Here is a 26,410-nt window from a genome sequence, read left to right as displayed (position 1 = left end):
ATCCTTGGTTGGGGAGGGAGCCCAGAGGGTGAAATACACTGTAGTGAATATATTTGGGTGACCACTGGAAAAATAATCTTTCTTGTATGCCCTAGCTGGGGTGCACTAAAGAAAAATTAGCATTTAAAAGAATTTTAATAATTAGATAATTAGTTTTCCAGTGTGTTTCCTTTGAGTCATACCAGTTACTTTGAGATAACTTTTGCATTATTGAATGCTTAAGTATGAATGACCTGTTTATTATTATATGCATTATGAATATGAAAGCTATTATGAAAAGTAGGGATCTTGTAGGCACACTTATGCCTACTTTCTTTGTGTGACAGAATTGGAAACTGAATGAAAGACTGAATATTATTATATATGTGTGTGTGTATATATATATATATATATATATATATATATATATATATATATATATGATGAAATACTATTCTGCATAAGAAATAATGAAAGGGATGGTTTTAGAAAAACCTGGGAGGACTTCTATGAACTGATACAAAATGAAGTGAGTAAGAACCAGGAAAACAATTTATATAAAAAACAACAGTAAAGAAAAACAACTTTGAAAAATTTAGAAACTCAAAACAGTGTAACTAACTGTAGTTTCAGAGGACTCATTAGGAAACATGCTGTTCACCTCCAGATAGCTGATAGACTTGGGGTGCATATTGAAGCATGCAATGGAGTATATATATGTACATACGTATATGTATGTGTGTGTGTGTGTGTGTGTGTATAGTAAATGGATAATATAGAAATTTGTTTTGCTTGATGTTATTTTTTAAATGGGTTTTGTTTATCTAAACTAACAATGGGTTTTGTTTAGTTCTCAATAGCTAGGAGGAAGGGGAGGTAGGAGGGAGAGAATTTGAAAATAAAAATAAAATAAAATTGAATGAAAAAAAAGAATACTAATGACTGCAAATTTGCCTAGAATACACTATGGGAACTTATCCATGCTCATTTTAAAAAAATGTTGAGCTGGTCTAGACTACTTTTCTTATTGTGTGACATTAGTTCAGACAGTTTGTCTAAGATGCTTATTATGTTCTTCTGGTCCATAGTATATGATTTCCTGTTTTCCTAGAAACCTTGAGTATTCTGTTTCAACTACTTAATACCTCTTTTGGTAGTAGAACTTCACACCTCTTTTGGATTTTTTAAAGTTAGTTTTCCTTTTTAAGTTGGTTGTCTCGTCCTTGGGAAGGATTTTAACCCTCCAATTAAGGTTGAAGGTTAGAGGAAGAATGAAAAAGTTTGTAAAAATTGCTGTGGAAAAAAATGGGAAAATGGGAGATGTAAAAGGACCATCTTGCTGCAAGTGAGGTCCCAGTTAAGATTATATAACATAAATGTGTAAACTCAGAACCCAATAAGCAAGGTTTCATGATTTTCTCCAACTTCATTCAACAACACAGAAGTAAGGGAAGCAAATGGTAGGAATAATCCAAAGTTGAGATTTATTGGGGCAAGATCAGCTATAAAATCAAGGGTAAGAGAATCAAGAGAAGACAACAGTGTATGTAGAATTTAACTAGTTCATCAAGGGAAAAAGCAAGGCTCCAGAAAAAAAAAAAAAACCCTGAGAGATCAAGAGACTGAAGTTATGGTTTAGAGTTGACAGGCAAAGGAAAAGGTGGAATGATAGGACGTTTCAGATAGGGAAATTTCAGAATTCATAAACATGGAAATTGTGCATTTGTGGATGATAGGAAGATCAGGACTGGTGATCACTTCTTTGTATCTAAGGTAGGCTGGAAAAGTAGGTCATAGGAAATAAGTGAAGTCAGAGTTTAGGGTGTTTGAAGGAATATTAATATCTATATTGAAATCTCTTAACATGAGGGCAGGAGTTAAGGAAGAGAGAAAGATTATGAACTAGGCACTGAACTTATTGAGGAAAAAAAGGGGGGAATATCCTAAAGGTCAGGAGACAACAGTTACTAGAGTTTTGATGGATATGGATTGAGTGAACCACAAATGAGATGTTACTGAATGATGGTGGCAGGAGAGTCTGGAAGTGACAATGGGAAGCAAGAAATATTCTAACTCTACCTCAGCCATTGAGTTGGGGAAAATGAGAGAAAGTACTGGAATAACCAGTACTAGAAAGGGTCACCAAAGAAGCTGTGGTAAATGGATGAAGGCAGGTCTCAGTGGGGACCTAAATAAATAAAGAGTAGGAAAGGTAAGGATTTAAGAGGCCAGTGATTTATATTGCTGGATAGAGTGGATAGCTTTGAGTACGATTCTGGAGGGGGAGGAGGGGCTAGTTTGTGAGAAATAACAATACAGAATTGGTAATGAGCCATAAAATTGAATGATGACAGTTGGGGGTTCAGAATTGCTAGGGTAAGGAGAATATGTATGACCAGGGGAAGTTTGTAATTACTGAGCAATAGGTTCATATAGGTTCTTAGAGCTTGGGCCTCTGGGTGAATTCCTCTCAGTGCAGGACAAGTAAAGGGGAGTTGATGGAAAAGTGTTTCTCTCCATACTCTAAGGGCAAGAGACTGCTTTTTTGAGTAATTTCTTTCCTTTTTTTCTTTTTTTGGCAAGGCAATAGGGTTAAGAAACTTGTCCAAGGTCACATGGTTAGATAATTATTAAGTATCTGAGGTTGGATTTGAACTCAGATCCTCCTGACTCCAGGGACAGTGCTCTATCCACTGTGCCACCTAGCTGCCCCTGAGTAATTTCTTTTTTAAAAAAATTTTTAGAGGGCAGCTAGATGGCGTAGTGGATAGAGCACCAGCCTTGGAGTCAGGAGTACAAAAGTAAAAAAGAAAATGTGTTATATCTGACTATCCTCTCTATCACCCACATTCCCCCTCCCCTCACCCCTTCTCTCCTTTTTCTTCTAGATGTCAGTACCCTATTGAGTGTGTATGCTGTTTCCGCCTGAGTAATTTCTAACTGGGAAATCTGAGGAGTGTTGACCGTTAGGTAGAAAATGTAGTGATAGTCTCAGTACTGGCCCAGAAGTCTACAATGAGCCAGTCAGGAGTGGCATCAGCTTCCGTTCCTCTCTTGTACCATAATGCTAGCTATATCATTACTATCCCATATTGTTATTCCTCTCTTTTCTCATTTCTTTGTTACTTAAAAACAAAATAAAAAAATTTCAGCAGAGCCTTCTGAAAAACTGTTACGTGATGCTACCAAGTTTTAAGGTGGTATTGGGCCATATGATGGCTGATACAATCTTTGCATATCTGTTATAATTTTTTTTTGTTTTATTTTAATTTGCGCTGTTTGTTTTTCCCCAGTTGAGGTATGATAAGAGGAAGAGAATGTAAATGCTTAAGTTAAAAGAATGAAAGAAAAAAAGTCACTTAATTTCTCTGTATAATGGATCAGTTGAATTCAATCTTTCAGTACCAGAAGACATCATTCATCTGGGCCAGGATATCACCTTTTTTTCTCTTGAGAATCTTCACCCTCTTCCTCTGTTATTAAAGACATCCCCATTCTGAACTCGGTTGGATACCAAGTGTTTCAAATTGTCATGGATCCCTACAGGGCGGGGCACTCATCCTTTTCTTCTCTCACTACGAGGCTTCTCTGTTCTCAACTCACATGTAAGAATTTGGTTCAACTTTAGGGGAGTGAAAATTCTTCTTGGTTCCTGTGGGGAACTTGAAATTCTTCTTGGGATCCTAGGAACACTAATTGGTCCCTTCCATTTCCTTTTCCAACTCATTTTACAGATAAGGAAACTGAGGCATAAACAGGATTAAAATGTCTTACTAGATCACACAACTAGTGAGTGTCTGAGATCAGATTTGAACTCAAGCAGATTAGTCTTCCTTACTTCAGACCCAGCCCTCTATCCACTGTGCTTCCTGCTTTTTCAGTCTTCCTTCACTATTCTCCCCATCTTCTTCCCCCTCACCCAAACCCTATGGTCCACTGACCCTGGCCTCCTTCATATTCTCTAACTAGTTGCCCTGCCTCTTGACTTTGCTTTTTCACTGGCGCTATCTCATATGCCTGTACTTCCCCTATACCTCTCCTGTCCCCTTCAAGTCCCATATAAAACCCTACCTTGAAGAACTCTTTCCCGATTTTCCTTAGGGGCACTCCCTTCCCTCTGTTCATCACCTCCACATATATATCTTGTTTGTCTATAGTGGTTTTCATGTTGTCTCATTGTTTGTGATCTCCTTTAGAGCAGAGCCTATTTTGTGCCTTTTTATCTGTAGCTTTTAGGGCAGCATTTGCTATATAGAAAATACTTAATAAATTATTGTTGATTGGCTTTTTGGTTCCTATTAATTAAGTGACAGACACTGTGCTTTGATGATGGATATATAAATGGGAAAGTGAGATAGTCCTTATCCTCAGTGGTTTATTCAACATGTTTCTCTCAGTCATACAACCAGTTACATTCAGCAGTTTTAACTGAACAGAAAATTCACCCATATTTACTCTTGAAGATTAATTGCATAAAACAATTTGAATTTAATTTTTACAGTTGTTTTTAAAATGTTAATCAATATTAATTTCTCTTAATTTTTAACTAGGAGAAGTAGGGTAAAAGAAAGTCATAGAAAATATTCTAGACTAAAAGAAACATTCTGCAGTAATGCTTTCTTATATTTTGTTTTGACCTCCCAGCTCTAACCTCATATTTTCCAAACTAATTTTACCAGGAACATTTTGGACTTTGAATGAATAGACAGAACTTATAAATGTTGGAATTTGGGAGGGGGTTGAGTGGATCAGGAGATATGGAATACTTTTAGATGTGTCTCTAGGGTTGTGTCATCCATTTTATTTTATTTTTTTAAGTTACAGTTTTATTTATATCTTTTGAGTCTTCCCTTGTAATAAAGAAAAGAAGAGAAGAAAACCCTTTAAAAAAAAACACCTGTTGATTTTGATTGATAGTATATGCAGTCCTGGAATCAGGGAAATTTCAGAGCAAAATAAAGGAAATTAAAACAATTTTTATTCTCCCATTACAAGATAAGTATTTAAAAACATTTTCATATTGAATATTTTAGAGGAAATATACTATCACTAAAATTTATTCATGTTAACTGTCCTTCATAGCAAACAAAAATCAGAATCACACAATTTTAGTGTTGCAAAGGATTTTAATGGTCATCTGGTTTACTATAAAAAGAATTCTTATTACAACATACCCCACAAATATATTTGTCTGTAGGTGGTTGATAAACTTTTGTAAAGTTTTTAGTACCAACCTAGTATAATGCCTTGATGGTTGGATATCATGAGAAATTCACCAGGATTCAGTTCAGTCAGCAGGCATTTAATAAATAGCAACCTTGATCTAGATACTGGAGATATAATGGTAAAAATGAAAATAGTCCCTGCCCTCAAGATACTTATATTCTACTAGGTGATAATTCTGAACTTTAAAAAAAGTTTTAAATACAGTAGACTAGATTCCTCAAGAGTCTCTTTTTCTGATGATCTGTTAATTACTCAAGAAGCTGTATTAAACATTAGATGCACTTCTCTGTGGAGTTTACAAATGATAGTGGACAAATTCTAAATTTGAAGATGATCAAATTCATATATAAGCCTGTTTCTAGGCAATCTTGTATGGGGCCAATTATTTTTGTTGAGAATGGAGAGCTTTAACCTGTCACCGAATTGTTACTGAAGCAATTTTCTGTCTGATTGAAAAGAAACTGATTGACAAGGAACTGGAAAACATAATTGGGAAGACAGCATGTCTATCTGAAGTCTGCGAGTCTGGAAGGCAGTGTGAGGTCATGGTCCACATCAAGCTGAGGGTGGTGGTGTCCAGATATACCCATGCTCTAGATGTTATACCTTTCATGGTTTGATCAGTGCCCTCTGTGAACTACAATGAACAGACATGACCTCCAACAAAGAAGCACTGGATTCCAGCCAGTCTACATCATAGAAGGAATGCTTGCTGCCACAAGAAAAATCAATGATAGCAGGATATCCAAACATTTGACATATCGAAGCTAAAATGAGGCAACAATAGGTAGATAGCTGAAACAGTATTTTGAAATGAAATATTAAATTATATAGCCACATTCTGAAATGGACTGAGGCAGTAAGCTAAAGTTGAGATGACAACTAAGTTACAAATAGCAGTAGGATCAAGACACAAATCAAAAGATAGTTTGCAGGATTAAGAATTTGCTGGTTGAATATCAGACGGTTAATCTTATGCTGGTTAAATTACTGTACTTTAAATCCAGTAGATGGCAATAAATATAACCTTTTATTTTTTTGTTAGAGTCATAGACAGGTTTTATGTTAGAGGTTTGGTTGCTACTATATTTTTTGATTGAGAGCATATACTTTAAGTAGTCCTTAATGTCTGCTGATCTTCATATTTTGTGCAGGAGAAATACTGTTATATCTGCCCTGACATAGTTAAAGAGTTTGCTAAATATGATGTAGACTCACGTAAATGGATCAAACAGTACACAGGCATCAATGCAATCAACCAGAAGAAATTCATTATAGATGTTGGTTATGAAAGGTTCCTTGGACCTGAAATTTTCTTTCATCCAGAGGTAAGAAATTTGTGTGTGTGTGTGTGTGTGTGTGTGTGTGTTTATCTATATATCTCTATCTATCTATCTATCTATCTATCTAAGCTGTAGATTGTATTATTTGGAGCAATAGCACCACCTACTGTGAAAATAGAAGTTTTCAACAAAGCTGTCAAATAGAAAAAAAATGGGTATCTGGTGATGGCTTGTTCCACCCACATATGCAGAAATCTCTTCAACCTTACACTTTTCCTCTGTAGTAGAGAGAACACCAGCTAGGAACCAGAAATTTGCATGCTAGGTCTGACCAGCACTTAATTGGATAAGTTACTTTACCATTCTGAGCCTATGTCTTTTCAACTGCAAAATAAGGATAGTAGTACGTATCTTATAGAATTGCTGAGAGGAAAGTGCTGAATAAATGTTAAAAAGGCTATAGAAATGTTATTTTTAAAGAAGGATATGTTACACATGTGTTATCATTTATAATTTATAGAATGCTTTCACATACCTTTTTTTGCACAATAACCTAGTGAGGTAGGTGGGGCAGGTATCACCAACAAAGTAATTTTTCTAGATGAAAATTCTGATCCTGTTACGATCCCCTCCTCAATGCTACTGAACTCCCTATTACCTTCAGTATAAAATATAAATTCCTCTATTTGGCATTTAGAGCCAGGTTATAGAAACCTGTCCCCATTGTAGTTTGTTATATCTTATTCCCTTTCATGTACTCTACAATCCATCAACATTAGTTTTCTTGCTGTTCCTCATATATGACACTCCATTTCCTGTTTCTTTGCCTTGGCACGGGCTGTCCTCTATGTCTGGAATGTTTTCCTCCTCACTTTGCCCCTTGGAATGACTGTTTTCTTTTAGGACTCAACTGAAACACTACTTTCTGCTTTCCTGGTTCTTCCAGTAAGTCAGTCTGCCAGTGAATAATTATTAAATGCTTATCATATACCAGCTACTGTGCTAAGTGCTGAGGATACAAAGAAAGGCAATAGCAATTTCTGCCCTCAAAGAACTTACATTCTAATGGAGGAAACTACTTGAAAATAACTAGGCACATAAGAGATAGATATAGAGTGTATAGAAGACAATTCAAGAGGTCAAGATCCCAGGAGGTGGGCAGCCTTCTGCTGCAGAAAGTAGGGTTTGAGTTGAAACTTCAGGCAAGCTAGAGAAGCTAAAAGGTAGAGGTGATGGGTAGAGCATTTTAGGCATAGAGGGAATTCAAGGTCAATGGAGATGAGATGGGAGATATGGTGTTCAAATATTTTTAAGTAGGCCAGCATTACTGAGTGCCTAATCATAGCCTTTGAACATTTATAAATATAAATTATAAATTTATATAAATTTGACTTCTAAATTTGACTCAGTTCCCTACGTATCTTCGAAATGAGAATTTTATCACAGAAACTTGCTACAAAGATTTTTCTCATTTTTTTCCCTCTTAGTTTTGTTTTTGTCTTTGTGTCTCTAGAGTCCATTCTCTAAACTTAACACAGTGCCTCAAACATGATAAGCATTTAATAAATCTTGTTGATTGATTTTTAAAATTTATTTTTATTTTATTTTCAGTTTCAAAGTCTCTCTTATCCTCCATCTCCTCTCCCACTCATTGAGAAGGCAAGAAATACAATACTCATCACACACATATGAAGTCATGCAAAACAAATTTCTACACTAGCCATGTTTAAGAAAGGAGAGATTTTTGGAAGACTAGGAAAAAAAAAGTGAAAAATGTTTCAAATTGTACTCTGAAGCCATCAGTTTTTTTAATCTGGTAGATAAGATTTTTCATAAAAAAAAATCCTTTGGAATTGTGGTGAATTGTTGAAAATAATTATTAAGTCTTTCATTATGGATTACCCTTACAATAATTCTGTTTTTGCATGGATTGTTCTTTTAATTCTGCTCATTTCATTTTTGCATCAATTAGCATAAATCTTCCCTGAGTTTTCGAAACCATCCTCTTCATAATTTCTTATAGCACAATAATATTCCATCACATTCATATACTTGTTTGACCATTTCCCAATTGACAAGTTTCCTCTCAATTTCTAATTCTTTTCCAGCCTCCAAAAAGAGCTATTATAAGTATTTTTGTAAATTTGAGTCCTTTTCCTTTGCCTTCTTTAAATTATACAATTTTATAACTTTCGGTACATAATTCCAAATTGCTTTTTAGAATGGTTGGCCTGGTTCACAGCTTCAACAGTAATGGTGCATTAGTAAATCTGTTTTTTTCACATTCCTTACAGCATTTGTTATTTCCTTTCTCTGTCAGCTTACCCAATTTTTGATAGACATGAAGAGGTACCTCAGAGTTAGTTTAAATTGCATTTCTCTAATTATGTGTGTTTTAGATCACTTTTCCATAATACTATCGATGGCTTTTATTTCTTCCTGAAAACTTTTTTGTTCGTGTCCCTTGATCATTTATCAATTGAGGATTGACTCAAGCTTGTTGATTGATTGATTTTCATTTTATAGATGAGGAAGCAGAGGCTGAAGGAGGTTGTTTAGGGACAGAAAGCTAGGACATTTTTGAGGCAATATTTTGAGCTAAAATTTTCTTGACTCCATTTCCAGAACACTATTCTTTGCTACACATTGCTTCTCTTGGTGATACAAATGCTGTCATATTACTGCTTTTCTGTTTAAAAATATTTCTCTCTAAAAAGAAAAAAAATCCTTAGCCTCTTAACCTAGTTTTGTACTAGTCTTTCATTGGACAGAGTTTTAGTGATTTTTCATAATTCTAACATTCCACAAATGTTAGCTTTTCAGGTTGGTTACATGTTTTACTTTCTCTTGTTAGGGTGATTTGTTATATTCATGATTTACTGTTAGTCTGTCTCTCTTAATTCTTTACTAAAATCACACTCTTTCCTTTGAGGAAGCCAATTTTTTATTTACAGTTAGCTTAATTTGATATTTCATCTATTCTAGTTTCCTAACATAAATCATTGTGCAGTACTTTTCTTCAGAAATTTTTTTATTTTCCCTTTTCTGAAGCAACGTGTAATCTTTCTTATATTCCTTTTTCTAGTTTGCTAATCCAGATTTCATGGAGTCCATTTCAGATGTGGTTGATGAAGTTATTCAGAACTGTCCTATTGATGTTCGTCGTCCGCTGTATAAGGTAAAACCCACTTGGGTAAAGTGCTTTGGTTTCAGTAGAAAACATAAAGGCACAAACTGCTGTATATCATTAGAACCATTAGACTTACATAACACCTGGTTATAATAGTTAGCTTGTTTTAAGCCCAGGATGTTATTTAATTGCCCCTGAGGTCCACATGTTTCCTTCCTTCTCAGTTTATGGAATTTATTTTAGTTAAAAAGTTCTAATTTCATCCAAAATTGCTCTGAACTCCAGTTAGGAAAATTCCAAATGATTAGGCAGAGGTTGGACTCTCTGTCTGATTTTATTTTTATATCTATTTCTAGTTAAGCCTTGGCCTTTTTGAGTTTGATTTTACTGGAAATGTTTGGGAAACAAATAGCACATTCTATCAAAGTGTCTATGAATAAATATGCACTGGTAGGGGAATGTGAGAGAAAAGTCAACCTTTTCAGAGGATTTCCCTTACCCTTGGTCTTCTGCTCTCCCATGTCTTTAGAACAGGGACAGGGATTATCTGGCCCGTGGGCCCAAGAAATTTTTGGTCTTACACTGCTAAGGCAACTGCAGACAGGACTTGAAATTCAATAATTCTAGGAACTATATAGCTGGGGAATTTTTAAGTTTATAATTTTATATGACCTGTAGATGATGATATAAATAACCAAATGACTCTTGAATACCCCTGCTTTAAAACTGTGACTCTCCTTGATAGATCTTTTATCTGTCATAACTCAGTCCTATGTTAGCTATTCAAAGGTGAGCTAGAATGTCTGTCTTACTCTTTCCTCTTGAATCCAGACTTCTGTATATTGATCTCTATATAGCTATAGATTTCTATATCTGGTTTTCCTAAGCTAGCTACTTTCTTTTTTATAAACTTCTCGAGATATGACCAGATCTCTTATACATGAGTTTTGATTCAAGGAACTGTATAATAAGCTCTGTTCATACTCTTATTTTATTGTACTGATTCAGTCAAAAAGTTTTACCTAACAAATTTAAGCCCTCACTTTTTAAGTGGTTGGACAATCAGTGGAATCCCACTCCTTAGACTTAAAAAGTGTGGGTTTTTTTGGGGGGGAGGTAAAATAATAATAATGATAATAATAATAAATGTTTATATAGTACTTCAAACATTTTATAAATATTTCACAAGATTCCTTTTGAGGTTAAATGTTATTTTAAATTTATAGATGAGAAAATAGGTTATTTGAGATTAAGGAACTTGCTAAGAGGTAGTACCCAATTATCTTAATACAGAATTGCTGTAGATACAGTAGACAGTCTCTTCCAGTGAGGAATTTGTAATAATCACAACAGTAGACCAATTGCCTAACACATTCTAACATGATATGTATCTTGGAAATATATATATATATATATATATATATATATGTATACACACACATATATATATAAAATTCATTTTCTCTCTACAGAGAGAAATTCAGGTATTCAGTCCAGTTCTCTATCCACTTTACCACCTACCTACTTGTTACATTAAATGTAGTCAAAATGAAGGAGGACTTCGGTAATTGGAAACTATCTGCTACAGTAAATAAGGAACATTTCTTTCTGTTATTGTTTTGTCTGAAAAACTTTATTTTAAATTGGATTATGGTCATATACATGTAGCTAAAAGATAAAAATAGTAATCGTTTTCTACAATTTCCATGTATCTTATAAATACCACTGACTTTTTGAACTTGTATTTTTATGATTTTTAAACTTTTGCTTATATTAGAATTAGACAATAATTATTAATTCCCATGTCCCTAATTTGAGCTTTTAAATAAGTCATGTCCTTTGCATGTTTTCTTCATGAATTTCTTTCAATGTAGTTAGTAATTATAATAAGAAAACTAAGTCAGTATAATAGTCAAGTAAAATGAGAAAGCTCTGACAAGTCAAAGGTTGAAAGGGGGAAGAAAGTATATCAGTGGACAAGTACTTCTTAGCCATACTTTATTTTTAATGTTTGTGGGGGTAGATCTCAGTTGTATAATTTCAACTGAAGTAATAAAGGCTTAACAAAAATGAGCTGTTCACTCCATACTAAAACTAAATGTTAGATCCTGTAATTCTGTTTGTTAGCACTTAATTTTAACTATGCTTTCCGAGTAGGTAACAAAAGGCCATAGACAGAATTTATGTCATGAGGTTGAAACACATACCATTTTTATTTTTTTAATAGTATTACAAAAGAAATAAAATTGCCTATCAACAGTTAAATGTTGGTCATAAAGATATGCCTTTTCCCCTCAGAACTTTCATTTTATTCAAAGGAAAACTTCTAATAAGGTTCTTTTTATGCATAATATGACAGTATAGAGAAGTCATAAAATCATAGATTTAGAACTGGAAGATAGTTTTTTACCTTGCTCATCTGCTTTAACACCCTCATTTTATAGTTGAGGAAACAAAAAACAGAGTTGAAGCAATTTGTTCAGAGTTATATAGGTAGCAGAATCAGAATTTTAACTTATGTTATTGAATTCCCAATTATCTTAATAGTTGCAAGTGGATATAGTAGTCCTTTCCCTTGAAGACTCTGTAGTAATGAGAATGATGGAACAGTCACCTAACACAGTTCTAATTATAGAAATATAAACATACATAAAATTCATTTACATTGTACAGAAAGAAATACTTAAGAACTATTCTGGGGTGTTGGAATAACTGGAGCTGAGTGGACAAAGTCTGAGGAAACTTCATGAAAAAGGTAAAATTTAAGCCTGGATTTGAAAATAGGGTTATAATTTGGTAGAAGGGATTAGAAGATGACTTTGAACCAAAAGTGTATATGTGATTGATATACCATTTGCCTTGTGTAAGGCAGACTGATCCTGGTGTAATAGGAAATAACATATAGCTAACGAACAATCATTTAGTAGAAAGTCTTAAAACATAAGACAAAGTTTAGATCTAATACAACAGTAATAATTTGCAATTAGAATATATTGTAGTATAAGGTTATTTCAGCTTTTACATTTATATCCCAGTGCTTGACAACACATAGGTATTTAATAAACACTTGTTGATTGATTTGTTGATGATTCTTAGGACAGATTAAAAAAAGTTATTGCAGAGACAGTAAAAGCTTTTTAAAAATTTGGTCTTGGAGAATTTGGGCTGTTAGTAAAAAATTCCTTTTACTTACTAATTGAATATCATATATGTATATATGTATATGTAAAGGACTGCTTTTTTCAAACTTAATTTTGCTGATTTTAATGGGAAAAGTCAAAAGATAGTTTTTGACTTGCATGTGAAAAAACACTTAAGAAAGCAGTCCCCAGAGACACCTAAGGCAAAGACTGATTAGTACTTTTTCCCCCCAACTCCTCATTTGTTCATGATCATTTTGGGATTTAACTTTGGGCTTAAAAACTGGATAACCCTTTGTGAATAAGGCACAACTGAAAGTTTCCTGATTAAAGCTAAGGCAACCATATCCAAAACCAAATGAGAATCTGGTAATGTATTGGATAAACATCATAAGCTAGGGTGAGGAAGACTTTAGAGCCTAAAAGAAGAACTCTAGCTCTCTACACTCCAACTAGGAAGTAGAGACACCTGAGAGTCTAGTCAAGGCTACAGAACTGGAGGCCCTGCTGAAAATCTTAGGCTGTGCTTCTATGGAAATACATCCTTAGCATAGAGGCAGAGAGCTCATGTGCTGCAGTGGTGTAGCAGCAAGGAGAGCAACCCAGCTTTGTAGTGCGGAAGAGTGACTGGTCCAGGGCAGATCCACACCTGTCAGAGAACTTCGCAAGTGGTACCAAAGTCCTCAGCTACATATTTCTTGTACCCCACTGGCATGATTCTTGCCTTGTATCTAATCTTCTTAGGGTATTCCTAAGAGAGTGAGTGTATCCCAGATTTATAGATGGAATGTTGTATAATTATTATTCTTGTTTGCCCTTTGCTTTTGTTAAGAGTTCATGAGTCATTTGGGAGATTTGTTAGTGGTAAACACAATGGCTCAGAATCTATGCCATTTTCAAGGGTTACCCCATTATCTAGGAGGATAGTTGTAGAATCCACCCCTTCCATGAAGTCTTAGCTTTCTGGTATGAATACAAGTTGGAAAAATGAGGCAGCATAGAGAGACATAAAGAAAAAAGAGGCAGGGCAATCCTCAATACTTAAATCACTATGGATAAGTTGCAGAAATCTGAGAGCAGAGATTGAAATTGCTCTCTCGATTGTTTTCAAGTGGTAGCAATGGTGCTGTGTTATCTATAGACTGTAGAAACTACTGGTGATCTCCTACTTATTAAATCCAGAGCTTTTACCTTTTATTCCCTCCTCCTATTCTCAAATTTCTCTTTCTACCCCGGTCCCTTAGTCCTGAGCCACTTCTACTGCTTCAACCATCAAGTAAAAGTGTTGGCACCAACACTAGACTTGATGTGTTTCCTGAGCTTCTAACTTTGTTATGCACGATTGTGCCATCTTCTGTGCCATCTTCTGTTTATATTGTTTTTAAGGATTCAGACAGTGGGGAGATTCAAATAAATTATCAACTGGTTCACTGAACTCAGCATAAAATTATAATCTGATTAATTACTAAATCCTATCTTAAAATCTGCAGTATTTCTCACATTTGTTTCCTTCCTTTTTAGTAAAGTTCATTTTATTGCACTTTAAGATACAAGAATACCTTATAGTTCCAGTGGTGCTGGCTTTCTTGATGTTTAATTTTCTACCCCTGCATTCCATTTACTGAATGTTCATAAAGAAACATTTCAATTTATGGTGGCCCTGGAATGTGGAAAGCTAGAGAGAAAGAGAAACTTTATATGAATCCTTGATCTTATAAATATTTTTGGAGTAGTTATAATTATACTGAATGGAAGGTAGGTGGCACTATGTGTCTGCCAAATAAAGATGATTTGAGCACTTTAGAATTGAAAGTAAGTGGAATTGCTAATGTTAAACTGATATTTAATATTGTAGTGATTATTGGAATTCTTGATATAGTTAAGCTTTTATATCTTATTATATATTAATTTCTATCATACTGATCAAATGCTTTTTAAAAACTAAACTCAATAATAGTAGTAAATATCTCCTGATCTAATTTTCTTTCCTCTATCAGGGGCTGTATGATGCTTTTATTAAAAATAATCCTTCTGGTACAAAAATTATCTCACTTAGTTTTTCAATTTCCCATTACTTGAAGTAGTCATTGTTGGAATACCTCTTTCCATTTTTTACAAATAGAGAAACTCATATAGAATATTCACATGTAAATCACTCTTCTTGTTCTTCAGTATGGCCTGGTAGCACGTAATGAAAATAATACAGGTTTCATAGGAGATCTGAATTTGAATCCTAACTCTGACTCTTGTTAGCTAAGTGACCTTGATAATCTATCTCTCTTAGTTTGAGATAATCTCTCTTAGTTTGAGTTTTCTCATCTTTAAAAAATGGATTAAAAAATACCTATGGTACCCATTCCCCTAGGGTTTTTGAGGGAATCAAAAGAGATAGTATGTGAAAGGCATTTTGTAAACCTTAAAGTACTCTATTTAGAACCAATAACATTTTTATTATTCTGAATCTCATGCTCTTCATTTACTTTAATATCACTCCTAAGGATTTAACTATATCACATGGAATATCTGTTTCAATGAATATTTATCCTATATCTTATATGTGTATAGTATTAGAATATTTTAATTATTCAGTCATTATTGGATTATCAGCTTTCATGAGATTTTTTTTATAATTCAAATTAATCTTGTGTAGATCATTTGTCTTTTCTGTAATGCTGTCTCCTAGACTCACCTAAGAGCTCAGAGAATCTCACAGAACTCTTCCCTCTCATGTCCTAACCCTTTAACCTTAGCCCAGTGAATTGATAACACTGACATCTTCTGTTTATATTGTTTTTAAGGATGCAGACAGTGGGGAGATTCATATAAATTATCAACTGGTTCACTGAACTCAGCATAAAATTAGGTATTGGTTCTGCCCAAGTGGTGCAAATTGGCTGAATCCCACCACTGGATATGGAGATAGCAAACTGAAGAGCCAGGAGTAAAACTGAAGCCTTTTGATGTCAAAGCTTATGTTTTCTCCACTACAGTAACTCTTTTGTGCTTTAAAGTTTGCACATTTCTATACGTAAATTAATTCTCAAAAATACCTTGTGAGGTTGATATTATTATTTTTTATAGATAATCAGATTGAGATGGAGAGGGGGAGGCAAGCATTTATTAAGCACTGCTGTGTGTCAGGTCCTGTACTGAGCACATGCTCAAACAGCCCTGGGGGAAGAGGGGCCCGTGTGAACCCCATTTTATAAATGAAGAAACTGAGGTAGGCAGAGGTCAAGTGACTTGCCCAATTTTACATAGCTCCCAAGTGTCTTTGGCTGGATTTGAAAGCTAGTCTTCCAGGAGCTGCACTCTGTCCACAATGTCACCTAACATAACTAGCCTCTAAGAAAGGTTAAGTGACTTGACCAGCGTTAGGTAGAATGAGTTAGGTTTTGAACTCATTTGTGCCTGAGCTAGCATTCTAGCCATATAGCACAAGATTTGAATTCCTGAATCATTTGAAATAATCAGATTTTTTTTCCTCCTGCCCCTTTAAGTCTTGTTCTTAAAACAGTGGCATGAATAGCAGTGGTAGCACACACCTGTAATTTCTGCTTCTAGGGAGCTTATTTTGATGAATAGTTTGAGCTTGAAAATTCTGAGTCATTGTGTGCTAAGTGTCTGTACTAAGTCTGGCACAAGTTGTATGGACTGTGGGAGTAGGGGGTCACTGTGCTGACTGAGTAGGGGCAAATTGACCCATATTGGAAGTCAGGCAGGTTTTTTTTGCCAGTCAGAAGTAGAATTAGGCTCATGAACTGTCTGGGCAAGATTGGGAGACCCAGTCTATAAAAGATGTGCCATTGCTTATTTCATCCATAAACTTCTTTCTCTTAATTCAGTTATCTAAAAGTCTGTTTCAACTTCCATTTTCTATTTTTTCTACTTCAATCCAGTCTTTCCCTGATTAGGTCCTGTGTTTACTTAATGCAGTTTTCTGTCTTTTCCTGAACGAAGAGTAAGTTCTTTTATCCTTCTCAACTTATTTTAACCATTTTTCTCTTTTAAGAACATTTTCCAAGTTCCTGCCCTTTATAGCTTGAGGGGATCTTGGAGATCATCTGGTCACATAGGTAGTAAGAGTTTAAAACCAGCTTTTTTGACTCCAAATCAAATTCTCTTCATGCCATTCTATGCAGTTTCTAGTTAATTATAAAGACTATATAGAAATAGTTGTGGATTTAGTCATAACCAAGAAGCCAGTTTCTTTTCTTACTCTATCTTTTCATTCTGGTCATGAGTTTTTTATTTTGGTTTGCTTTTTGGTGGGGAGAAGGCATCAATAAGGGATCCAAAAAATGACAGTTTTACTTTGTCTACATTGCTATTTTACCTTTAGAATTTAGGAATTATACTCTTTAATTGAAATGTATACATATACTTTCAGGGTTGGTGATAGAACCTTCTCTCTCTCTCTCTCTCTCTCTCTCTCTCTCTCTCTCTCTCTCTCTCTCTGGTTTTTGCAAGGCAGTGGGGGTAAAGTGATTTGCCCAGGGTCACATAGCTAAGTAATTATCAAGTGTCTGAGGCTGAATTTGAACTCAGGTCCTCTTGACTCCAGGGTCAATGTTCTATTCAACTGTACCACTTAACTTAAGGTCCCAGAACTTTAAGACCTAGTTGGGCCTACTCAACAATCTATTAAAATTTTTTTGCTCTTTCTTTTTCCTATTTAAATGCCTGTTTGTGATCCACCTATGTCAAATAACTGAGAAAAGAGCATTCCATAGTTTTTAGTTCAGTCAGTCAGTCAATCAACAAACACTTATTAAATCACTCAGCCAATAAACATTTATTTAGTGTCTACTACTTGCCTGGAATTGGGCTAAGCATGGAAATATAAGCAAAGGCAGAAGACAGTCCCTGATCCCTAGGAGCCTTAAGTGTGATAGGGGAGACGTGCATAACTTATGTACAAACAAGTTATTATGCAAGATAAATTGAAAATCATCAAACTAAGGAGGATTAGAAAAAATTGTTTAGAGAAGGTAGAATTTTAGCTAGGATTTAAAAAAAACCCAGGGAAACCAGGAAGCAAATAGAAAGGTGCCAAGACCCTGGCATACAAAGAAAGGCAAAAACTATTCTGTCCTCAAGGAGCTTCCATTCTCTTTTTTTTAAGTTTTTTTTGCAAGGCAATGGGGTTAAGTGGCTTGCCCAAGGCCACACAGCTAGGTAATTATTAAGTGTCTGAGGTCGGATTTGAACTCAGGTACTCCTGACTCCAGGGCTGGTGCTCTATCCACTGAGCCATCTAGTCTACCCCCTGGAGCTTCCCTTCTAATGGGGGAGATAATATATGAGTAAATAGGTACATATCCAGTAGTTAAGAGTAGATAAAAAAGTAACCTGAGAGAGGAATGCTTAAGTGACTGGGGAGATTGGAAAGACCTCTTGTAATTGAAATGAGTATGGAGGGAGCCACTGATGTCACAAAGCAGAGCTGAGGTGGGAGAACCTTCCAGGAGCAATGGACAGGTAGGACAAAGGTAGGAAAAAGGACAGAGTTTTGTGTTTGAGGAACAGTGAGTAGGCTGGTGTCATTGGTTTATAGTCTGGAGGGGAGCCAAGTTTGAGGATACTGAAAAGGTCAGAATAGATGAGCTTGTGTGTTTGCTGTGTGCTGTTATAATGTTGAATTATGGTTAAATTTAATAAGCATTTATTGAACTTCTGCTGTATGCAGAATTATGTGCTAGAAGTGTTGGTATATAACATAAATAAGACATGCCCTTCATGGAAAAGAGAAGGCATATGTGCTAAAGCAGACAGAGACAAAAACCACGACCTAGATATAACCTAGACACTTTCTGTGGAAGCAAAGAATCATAATCAAAGGGTGTTTCTGTCATTTGGAAAAATGATGGAAAACCTTTGAATGTAGCAGTATGATGTCACTCAGGAAGAAATGATACATATAGGATTTCTGGGGAATGTGAGAGGGTAGCCTGAGCTGCTGAAGAAGGAAATGATCACCACCAAGAAAGCAAATGTACATAATAACAATAACAGGGCAGACGAAAAGATCATTAAGAGGAAACAAACAATTTATGGTTGTAGAAAACAGTGAGAAAAGGGCAAAGATGGTCCCTCTTGAGGAGCTCATTCCCCCCCCATGAGAGAGGCAGCATGCAGACAACAAAGTCTGATGGGATAAATTGGGAATAATCACAAGAGCTTGGTCACTGGAATTGAGAAGGAAAAAGCTCATGAAAGTTTTCCTGTAGGGGGTGGGTTTAGTTGAGACTGGAGGAAAATCAGGAGCTCTGGGTCAGCAGTCAGGGAGACTTGAGGTCCAGGATGGCCTCAGACCCCTGGGCAGTCACTGAACCTCTGCTTGTTTCAGTTTCCTCTCCCAGCATGTTGAGAGTCTAAATGAGATGATACCATAGGAGTATATAGTAAGATGCCTTACTTTTATTGTTATTAATTATTATATGAGGAGGGAGAGCAGTCTTCTGCATGAGGAGGTGCAAAGGGACCAGTGACAAGGCATGGAGTGGGAAGAAGGGGTCTTGTTTGAGGAAATCCAAGGAGCTCAATGTCATTGAATCACAGATTATGTGAAAGTGAATTAGGTTCAAGAAGACTGGAAAGGTGGGAGGAGGGGGCAAGTAATGAAGGTTTTAAATGCTAGGAAAAGGGGGCAACATGGCAGACCTGTCCTTTAGGAAGCTCTTTTTGGTAGTTGAATGGAGGCTAGTCTGGGGTAGAGAGAGACTTCTGGTAGGGAGACCAACCTACAAGTAATTGCAGTAGTCTAGTTGTGAGGTGAAGAGGAGCTATAGCAGAGTTCTGGTACTTCTCTCAGAGAAAATTGGTGGGAGTATTTGAGAGATTTCATAAAGAAAAAATTGTCAGGTTTTGGCAACAGATTGGATATTGAGTTTGAGAGAGAGTGACAAATTGAAGATGACACCCTAGATTGTGAATCTGGGTGACTGGGAAATTGGTGGAACCCTCAGCAATACTAGGAAGAGATGAGAGTTTTGAGATGATAGAATTTAGTTTTATATAGGTTGAGATTAAGATATAGTTGTATTATCTAGTGTAATATGTCCTAAAGGCAGTTGAAGATGGAGGTCAGAGAGCTTAGGGCTGGATAAATAGATTTGAGGACCATAAGCACAGAGAAGATAATTGAGTCTGTGGATGAGAGAGAAGAAAGCCCAAGTTAGGAAATAGATCTCCCTATTTATAGCTGATACTAAGATAGGACAGAATATTTTATAAGTTGTCAGATGTAGTTTCTGTGTTAAATTTTTTTGCTTATTAAAGTTTTTCTTTGTCACAAGAAAGTTCAGTTTGAAGGATAAGGTCAAGGTAAGGTCAGAACATGTAGTTTCATTGCTATTGGGAATTAAAGAATCCAGAGATTCTTTTTACCAGTGCAGGTCAGCAATTGCCTAGAGCACTGATCAGTTAAATGATCTGCCTCTGTTTTCATAGGTAGTATTTATTAAGACAAGATTTGAGCCCAGATCTTCCTGGTTTGAAAGTTAGCTTTCTATCTCTTACGCCCTGTGACTTCTTTCTTTCTGGAGTGTGGGTTGGGAAGTAACTGTGACATAAAAATAAGATTATCAATAAAATACATTTTTTAAAAAGTACTTTCACAGGATTATCTCATTTTATGAAATAATCCTCTGAGATAAGGAATTTGCTCTCATTTTGACAAATGAAGAAAGTAAAACTCAGAGAAGTTATGACTTGCTGAAGAGACAGTTTTCAGTTCTAATATAGTTTATTTTTAAAGAGCATATTAGTTTTATTAAAAGGATAACATTTTTATTTTTTATTTTTATTTTTTTTTTAGATTTTTTTCATGGCAATGGGGTTAAGTGACTTGCCCAAGGCCGCACGGCTAGGTAATTATTAAGTGTCTGAGGTCTGATTTGAACCCAGGTCCTCCTGACTCCAAGGCTGGTGCTCTATTCACTGTGACACCTACCTGCCCCAAATATTTTTATTTTTAAAAATTTTCTTATTTTTTTGAAAATTATTATTTTATATACTCATGTAATTTTTTTTTGATTTTTGCCTTTAGTGTATATATATATATATATATATATATATATATATATATATATGTATTAGTGTATCATATAGTATAGTATATTAGTATTTATTTTAGTGTATTTTTTCATATAATTCTTTCTTTGTTATTTAGGGGCAGTTCGATGGTGCAATGGGTAGAGTGCTGGCCTTGAAGTCAGGAGGACCTGAGTTCAAGTTTGACCTCAGACACTTACTAGCTGTGTGACCTTGGGCAAGTCGCTTAACCCTAATTGCCTCACATCCAGAGCCATCTCCACTTGTCTTGATTCATAACTGGCCAATGGACTCAGATGGCTCTGGAGGAGAAAGTGAGTCTGTGACTTAGCACAGCATCCTCTCACTCAAATCCAATTCATGTGCTTGTCTCATGGCATCATCTCCCCTGATGTCATGGTCTTCTTTGAAAAATGAAGGATAAGGTTGGCTAGGTGGTGTAGTGGATAAAGCACTGGCCCTGGAGTCAGGAGGACCTGGGTTCAAATCCGGTCTCAGACACTTAATAATTACCTATCTGTGTGACCTTGGGCAAGCCACTTAACCCCATTTGCCTTGCAAAAACCTAAAAAAAAATAATAAAAATAAAATGAAGGATAAACATCTCTGTTTATTTATATTCTAAACATTTTAAATTTGTTATAGTAAAATATACCATTTGGTTGATATTTTAGAATCTATTTAGCTGTCCAATCATTAGACATTTGGATTACATCCATTGTTTGTTAATATAGCATTAAGCTACCATATATATTTTTGTATATATAAAAGTTTTTTTCCCTCTTGACTATATCTTTAGAGTTTATAGTCGTAGTGGTGGGATCTTAAGGTAAAGGGCTCCTAATTCTTGTTGTATTTCATATTCCCAAAAAAGATTGCTTCTAGGGTTTAGTTCATATTAACAGATTCTTAGATCATTTGGGTACTGACAATGTCACTTGGCCTGATAAATAGTTCATTTTGAGTCAAGTGATGGAACCCTTGTCTATTAAAGATACTTCTTTATCCTTGATAGATTTAGATCCATTTATAAAGTATTTATAGTTCTCACTTCCATGTTAAAGGGTAAAGGATGCAGTGCTACCATGGTCTGGAAAATTCGCATAAAATTTTTCTGCCTTCTCATTGTACCGAAGAAGAAGTCTGAATTATTTTTCTTTCATGGGATGTTTACAGTACCTTATTGAAAAATTTGGGTTGTCCTTGTAAGTATAAGTAATTTCTTATGCTGATCCATGATATTTGGAAACTGCAATGGGAAAAGTTGTAATGTGGAAGGGAAAACTATGTTTAGTTTTGTAGATCAGCTAACTTTTGGTTCTTTCCTCAAAGGGTCTTCCTTCTTACTCTGGGCTAATAAGAGGAGGCTTCTCTGAAGAGAGTGTAGTAATATTATTACAAATAGTGTGAAAGCCATTTCAGACTCCTTACTCTGTTCCTTTTTTGTTTTCTTACACATTCAAAAACCACACAAGGGACAGATGAGCCTTCTATGACAGAGAGAATGAATGAAAGATAACATTTATTTTGTTTTTTTTTTTGGCAAGGCAAATGGGGTTAAGTGACTTGTCCAAGGCCACACAGCTAGGTAATTATTAGTATCTGAGATCAGATTTGAACTCAAGTTCTCCTGACTCCAGGGCCGGTGCTCCATCCACTGTGCCACCTAGTTGCCTCTGAAAGAATATTTATTGAGCATTTACTATGGGCAAAGAACTGGGAATACCAATAGGAAAAGGTGAAGGTCTCAGCTGTCATGGAGCTCTCATTCTCATGGTAGGCACACTGTAGATACAAGTCAGATAGAAAGGTTTCATGGCCCATGAGGTCATGGCTTGTAATGCATCTTCTTTTAATTTAATATTTATTCTCATTTTGTACAAATAATGGTTTTTTTACATTAATAAAATATTCTTGTTTAAGAGTAAACAAAATACCCCTCCCCCCAAAATATAGACTTGCTTGAGTGATAAAGTAAAGGGGAGAGAAAAAATTAAAATTAAAATAAAAAAATAAAAGTAATAATTGTAGGTATGGCCAGGTGGCACAGTGGACGGTGCACCAGCCCTGGAGCCAGGAGCAACCGAGCCCATATCCAGCCCTATACATCTAATAGTCACCCAGCTGTGTGACATGCAAGCCACCCCAACCCCATTACCCTGCAAAAACCAAAAAAAGAAAATAAAGACCCAAAATAAAATAAAATAGTAATAATAGTAGGGGCGGTTGGGTGGCGGACAGAGCACTGGCCCTTGATCCAAGAGCACCTGGGTCCAAATCTGGCCTCACACCCAACAATCACCCTGCTATGTGACCCCAGGCAGGCCACCCAGCCCCCTTTGCCCTGCATCCCCCCCCAAAACAACAACAACAACAACAACAACAACAACAACAACAACAACAACAACAACAACAACAACAACAACAACAACAACAACAACAACAATAATAATAATAATAATAATAATAATAATAATAATAATAATAATAATAATAATAATAAATGTGCTTCAGTCTATATGCCAGTAGTACTAGCTCTGTTGCGGGTGGATCACATTCTTTAGGATAAGTCCATCACAAAAGTTACTTCCATATTTTTCCACCATTGCCATTGCTGATCGCAGCTCCCTCCTTTCGTATTTCTCCACTACCATGTACTATGCTTTCTCTCTTCTTTCACTCTGACTCTGCTGAAGGGTAGCTGAGTGGTGCAGCAGACAGATCCCTGGCCCTGGGGCCACGAGGCCCTGAGCCCCCAAATCTCACCCCTTAGGCCCGGCATCCACCTGGCCCTATGGTCCTGGACAGGCCTTCCAATCCCAGGCCCTTGCAAGAAGTAAAAAAGAAAATGTGTTATATCTGACCAGTCTCCCCCCATAGTCCATCCTCTTCTCTGTCACTCACATCCCTCCCTTCCCCCTGTCCCCCCTTTTCTTCTTACTCCAGATGCCTATACCCCATTGAGTATATATGCTGTTTCCTCTCCTAGCCACCTCTGATGAGAGCGAAGATTCCCTCATTCCCCCTTGCCTTCCCCCCTTCCATATCATTGCAATAGCTCATTGTAATAAAGAAAAATCTTATTATATGAAATATCTTGGCCTACCCCCTCTCCTTTTTCTTTCTCCCATTCCATTTCCCTTTTTTTCTATTGACTCCATTTTCACACCATATATTATCTTCAAATTCAGCTTTCTCCTGTGCTTCATCTATAAAAACTCCTTCTACCTGCTCTGATAATTGAGAAGCTTCGTATGAGTATTATCAGTGTCATTTTTCTATGCAGCAATACATGCAGTTCATCATCATTAAGTCCCTCATATTTCCCCCCTCTCCTCCAATCTCCATGCTTCACCTGAGTCCTGTATCTGAAGATCAAACCTTCTGTTCAGCTCTGGCCATTCCAACAGGAACATTTGAAATTCCCCTGGTTCATTGAAAGTCCATCTTTTTCTCTGGAAGAGGACATTCAGCCTTGCTGGGTAGTTCATTCTTGGCTGCATTCTAAGCTCTTTTGCCTTTCGCTATATTGTATTCCAAGCCCTACAAGCTTCCAGTGTAGTTGCTGCTAAGTCCTGTGTGATCCTGACTGCAGCTCCATGATATTTGAACTGTGTCCTTCTGGCTGCTTGTAATATTTTCTCTTTGACTTGGGAGTTCTAGAACTTGGCTATAATATTCCCAGGGGTTGGTTTTCTGGAATCTCTTTCTCGGGGGGATCGGTGGAATCGGTGGATTCTCTCCATTTCTATTTTGCCCTCTGCTTCTAGGATATCAGGGCAATTTTCCTGTAGTAATTCTTTGAAAATGATGTCAAGGCTCTTTTCCTGATCATGACTTTCAGGGATTCCAATAATTTTTAAATTATCTTTCCTAAATCTGTTCTCTATATCAGTTGTTTTTTCAATGAGGTGTTTCACATTTTCTTCTAATTTTTCATTCTTCTGGTTTTGAAGTATTGAGTCCTGATTTCTCGTAAATTCATCAATCTCCCTGAGTTCTATTCTTTGTCTGAAGGATTTGTTTTCCTCAGAGAGCTTTCTTATCTGTTTTTTCCATCTGGCCAATTTTGCTTTTTAAAGCATTCTTCTCCTCAATAACTTTTTGAACTGTTTTATCCATTTGACCTAAGCTGGTTTTTAATATGCTATTCAGCATTTTTTTGGATTTCCTTGACTAGGCTGCTAACTTCATTTTCATGTTTTTCCTGCATCTCTCTCATTTTCCAGTTTTTCTTCTAACTCCCTCATTTAGTTTTCAAAGTATTTTTTGAGCTCTGTCATGGTCTGAGCCCAATTTCTGTTTTTCTTGCAGTTTTTAGATGCAGGAGCTTGTGCTTCCTCATCTTCAGACTGAGTGTTTTGATCCTTCTTGGGCTCATATGCAAAATATTTCTCAGTGGTGTTCCTCTTGTTTCTCTGCTTGCTCATTTTCCCAGCTTAAGCCTGAGCTTTTGGGACACTCCCACAAGGGTCTCAGTGTGTGAGGCTCTGTCCTCCCTCCTGGTCTGTGAATGACCATAAGTGCCCCGCTCTGCCACAGGGCTGGGGTGGGGGGGTCCCTGCTGTTCTTTGGGAGGGGCCTAGACTGCGATCAGGATCTGAATGTGGTCAGAGCCCCAGAGTCCTGTTCCAGGGGCAGAGGACAGAGCTCTGCAGTCTCTCTCCACTCTCTCTAGTTTCAGTGGCTCATGCCCTGGGGGCTCCTGGTTACCATCTTCTGCTTCCTGTGCCTGGATCTGGGGCCACGCTGCTCACTTTGTGCCCTGAGGGCTGGGCTCCACATGCTTGCTCTGGCAGAGGGCCCCCCCCCGCTGTTCCCCCAAGTTGTGCCTGGTGCTCCCTGGGCCTAGGTCAGGAAACTCCCCTGCTGCTGTGAGTTGGGGCTGCCTCCAGGAGACTGAAGTTCTTTCGCTCTGGCAGGCCACCCCTCTGGCCCCTCTAAGCTCGGGGAGCAGAGCCTTTCTGCTCTTTTCCAGGTTACCTTGAGTAGGAGCACTGCCTCGCTGGGTTCTGTCCCTGGGAAATTTAGTTAGAGTCCTTAGTTGAGAAGTTTTATGAGAGAGCACCTAAGAGACAATCCTCTCTTGTCGCCATCTCGGCTCTGCCCCCAAAAGAAGGGAATGCATCTTCCTTAACATTGTTTCCACAATAGATAAAAACCATATCTATTTCTGATGTTGAATTATTTGACAGTGTTTTGGGTTTTTGGAAGGGATGTATGTCTTCAGTATCTTTAGTTGCTTTGAGGATATGGGGACTTTAGTACCTATGAATACAGCTACCAAGTCACATTTCCATAGAGGTTGCCACTCAGACTATAGGGAATGGACTGGAAGGAGTGCTAAAGGTTTGGGGAGTGCATAGTTCTTCCCAGGACTTTTGGGTTCAGAGTCCTTGTCTGTCTGCACTGAACAATTTGGATGTGTTCTTGACTGCTGAAAAATTTCTGTGGGAAAAATTCTGTGTGATAAACATCACATGCTTATACCTTCTTGATTTGCTTAAGTGATGATTAAACAGAGCTAATAGGTTTTTCTTTCTTTTTTAGATTTTTTTCAAGGAAATGGGGTTAAGTGGCTTGCCCAAGGCCACATG

The 26,410-nt window shown here is 36.5% G+C and overlaps 1 protein-coding gene across 1 annotated transcript in view; it reads left to right on the top strand.

The window, feature by feature from the left end:
- ACTR3B (actin related protein 3B) overlaps positions 1 to 26,410 on the top strand; it is an 84,818-nt gene that overhangs the window by 39,630 nt on the left and 18,778 nt on the right. Inside the window, exons 8-9 of the mRNA XM_074193295.1 lie at positions 6,360 to 6,533; positions 9,574 to 9,666. Of these exons, the coding sequence (XP_074049396.1) occupies positions 6,360 to 6,533; positions 9,574 to 9,666 (267 nt within the window). The remainder of the gene's footprint in view (positions 1 to 6,359; positions 6,534 to 9,573; positions 9,667 to 26,410) is intronic.

This window comes from Macrotis lagotis, chromosome 7 (assembly GCF_037893015.1).
Source record: "Macrotis lagotis isolate mMagLag1 chromosome 7, bilby.v1.9.chrom.fasta, whole genome shotgun sequence".
NCBI classification, from domain to species: domain Eukaryota; kingdom Metazoa; phylum Chordata; class Mammalia; order Peramelemorphia; family Peramelidae; genus Macrotis; species Macrotis lagotis.
The sequence above is the reverse complement of the archived record's forward strand: the minus strand, read 5'-3'. Positions and strand labels throughout refer to the sequence as shown.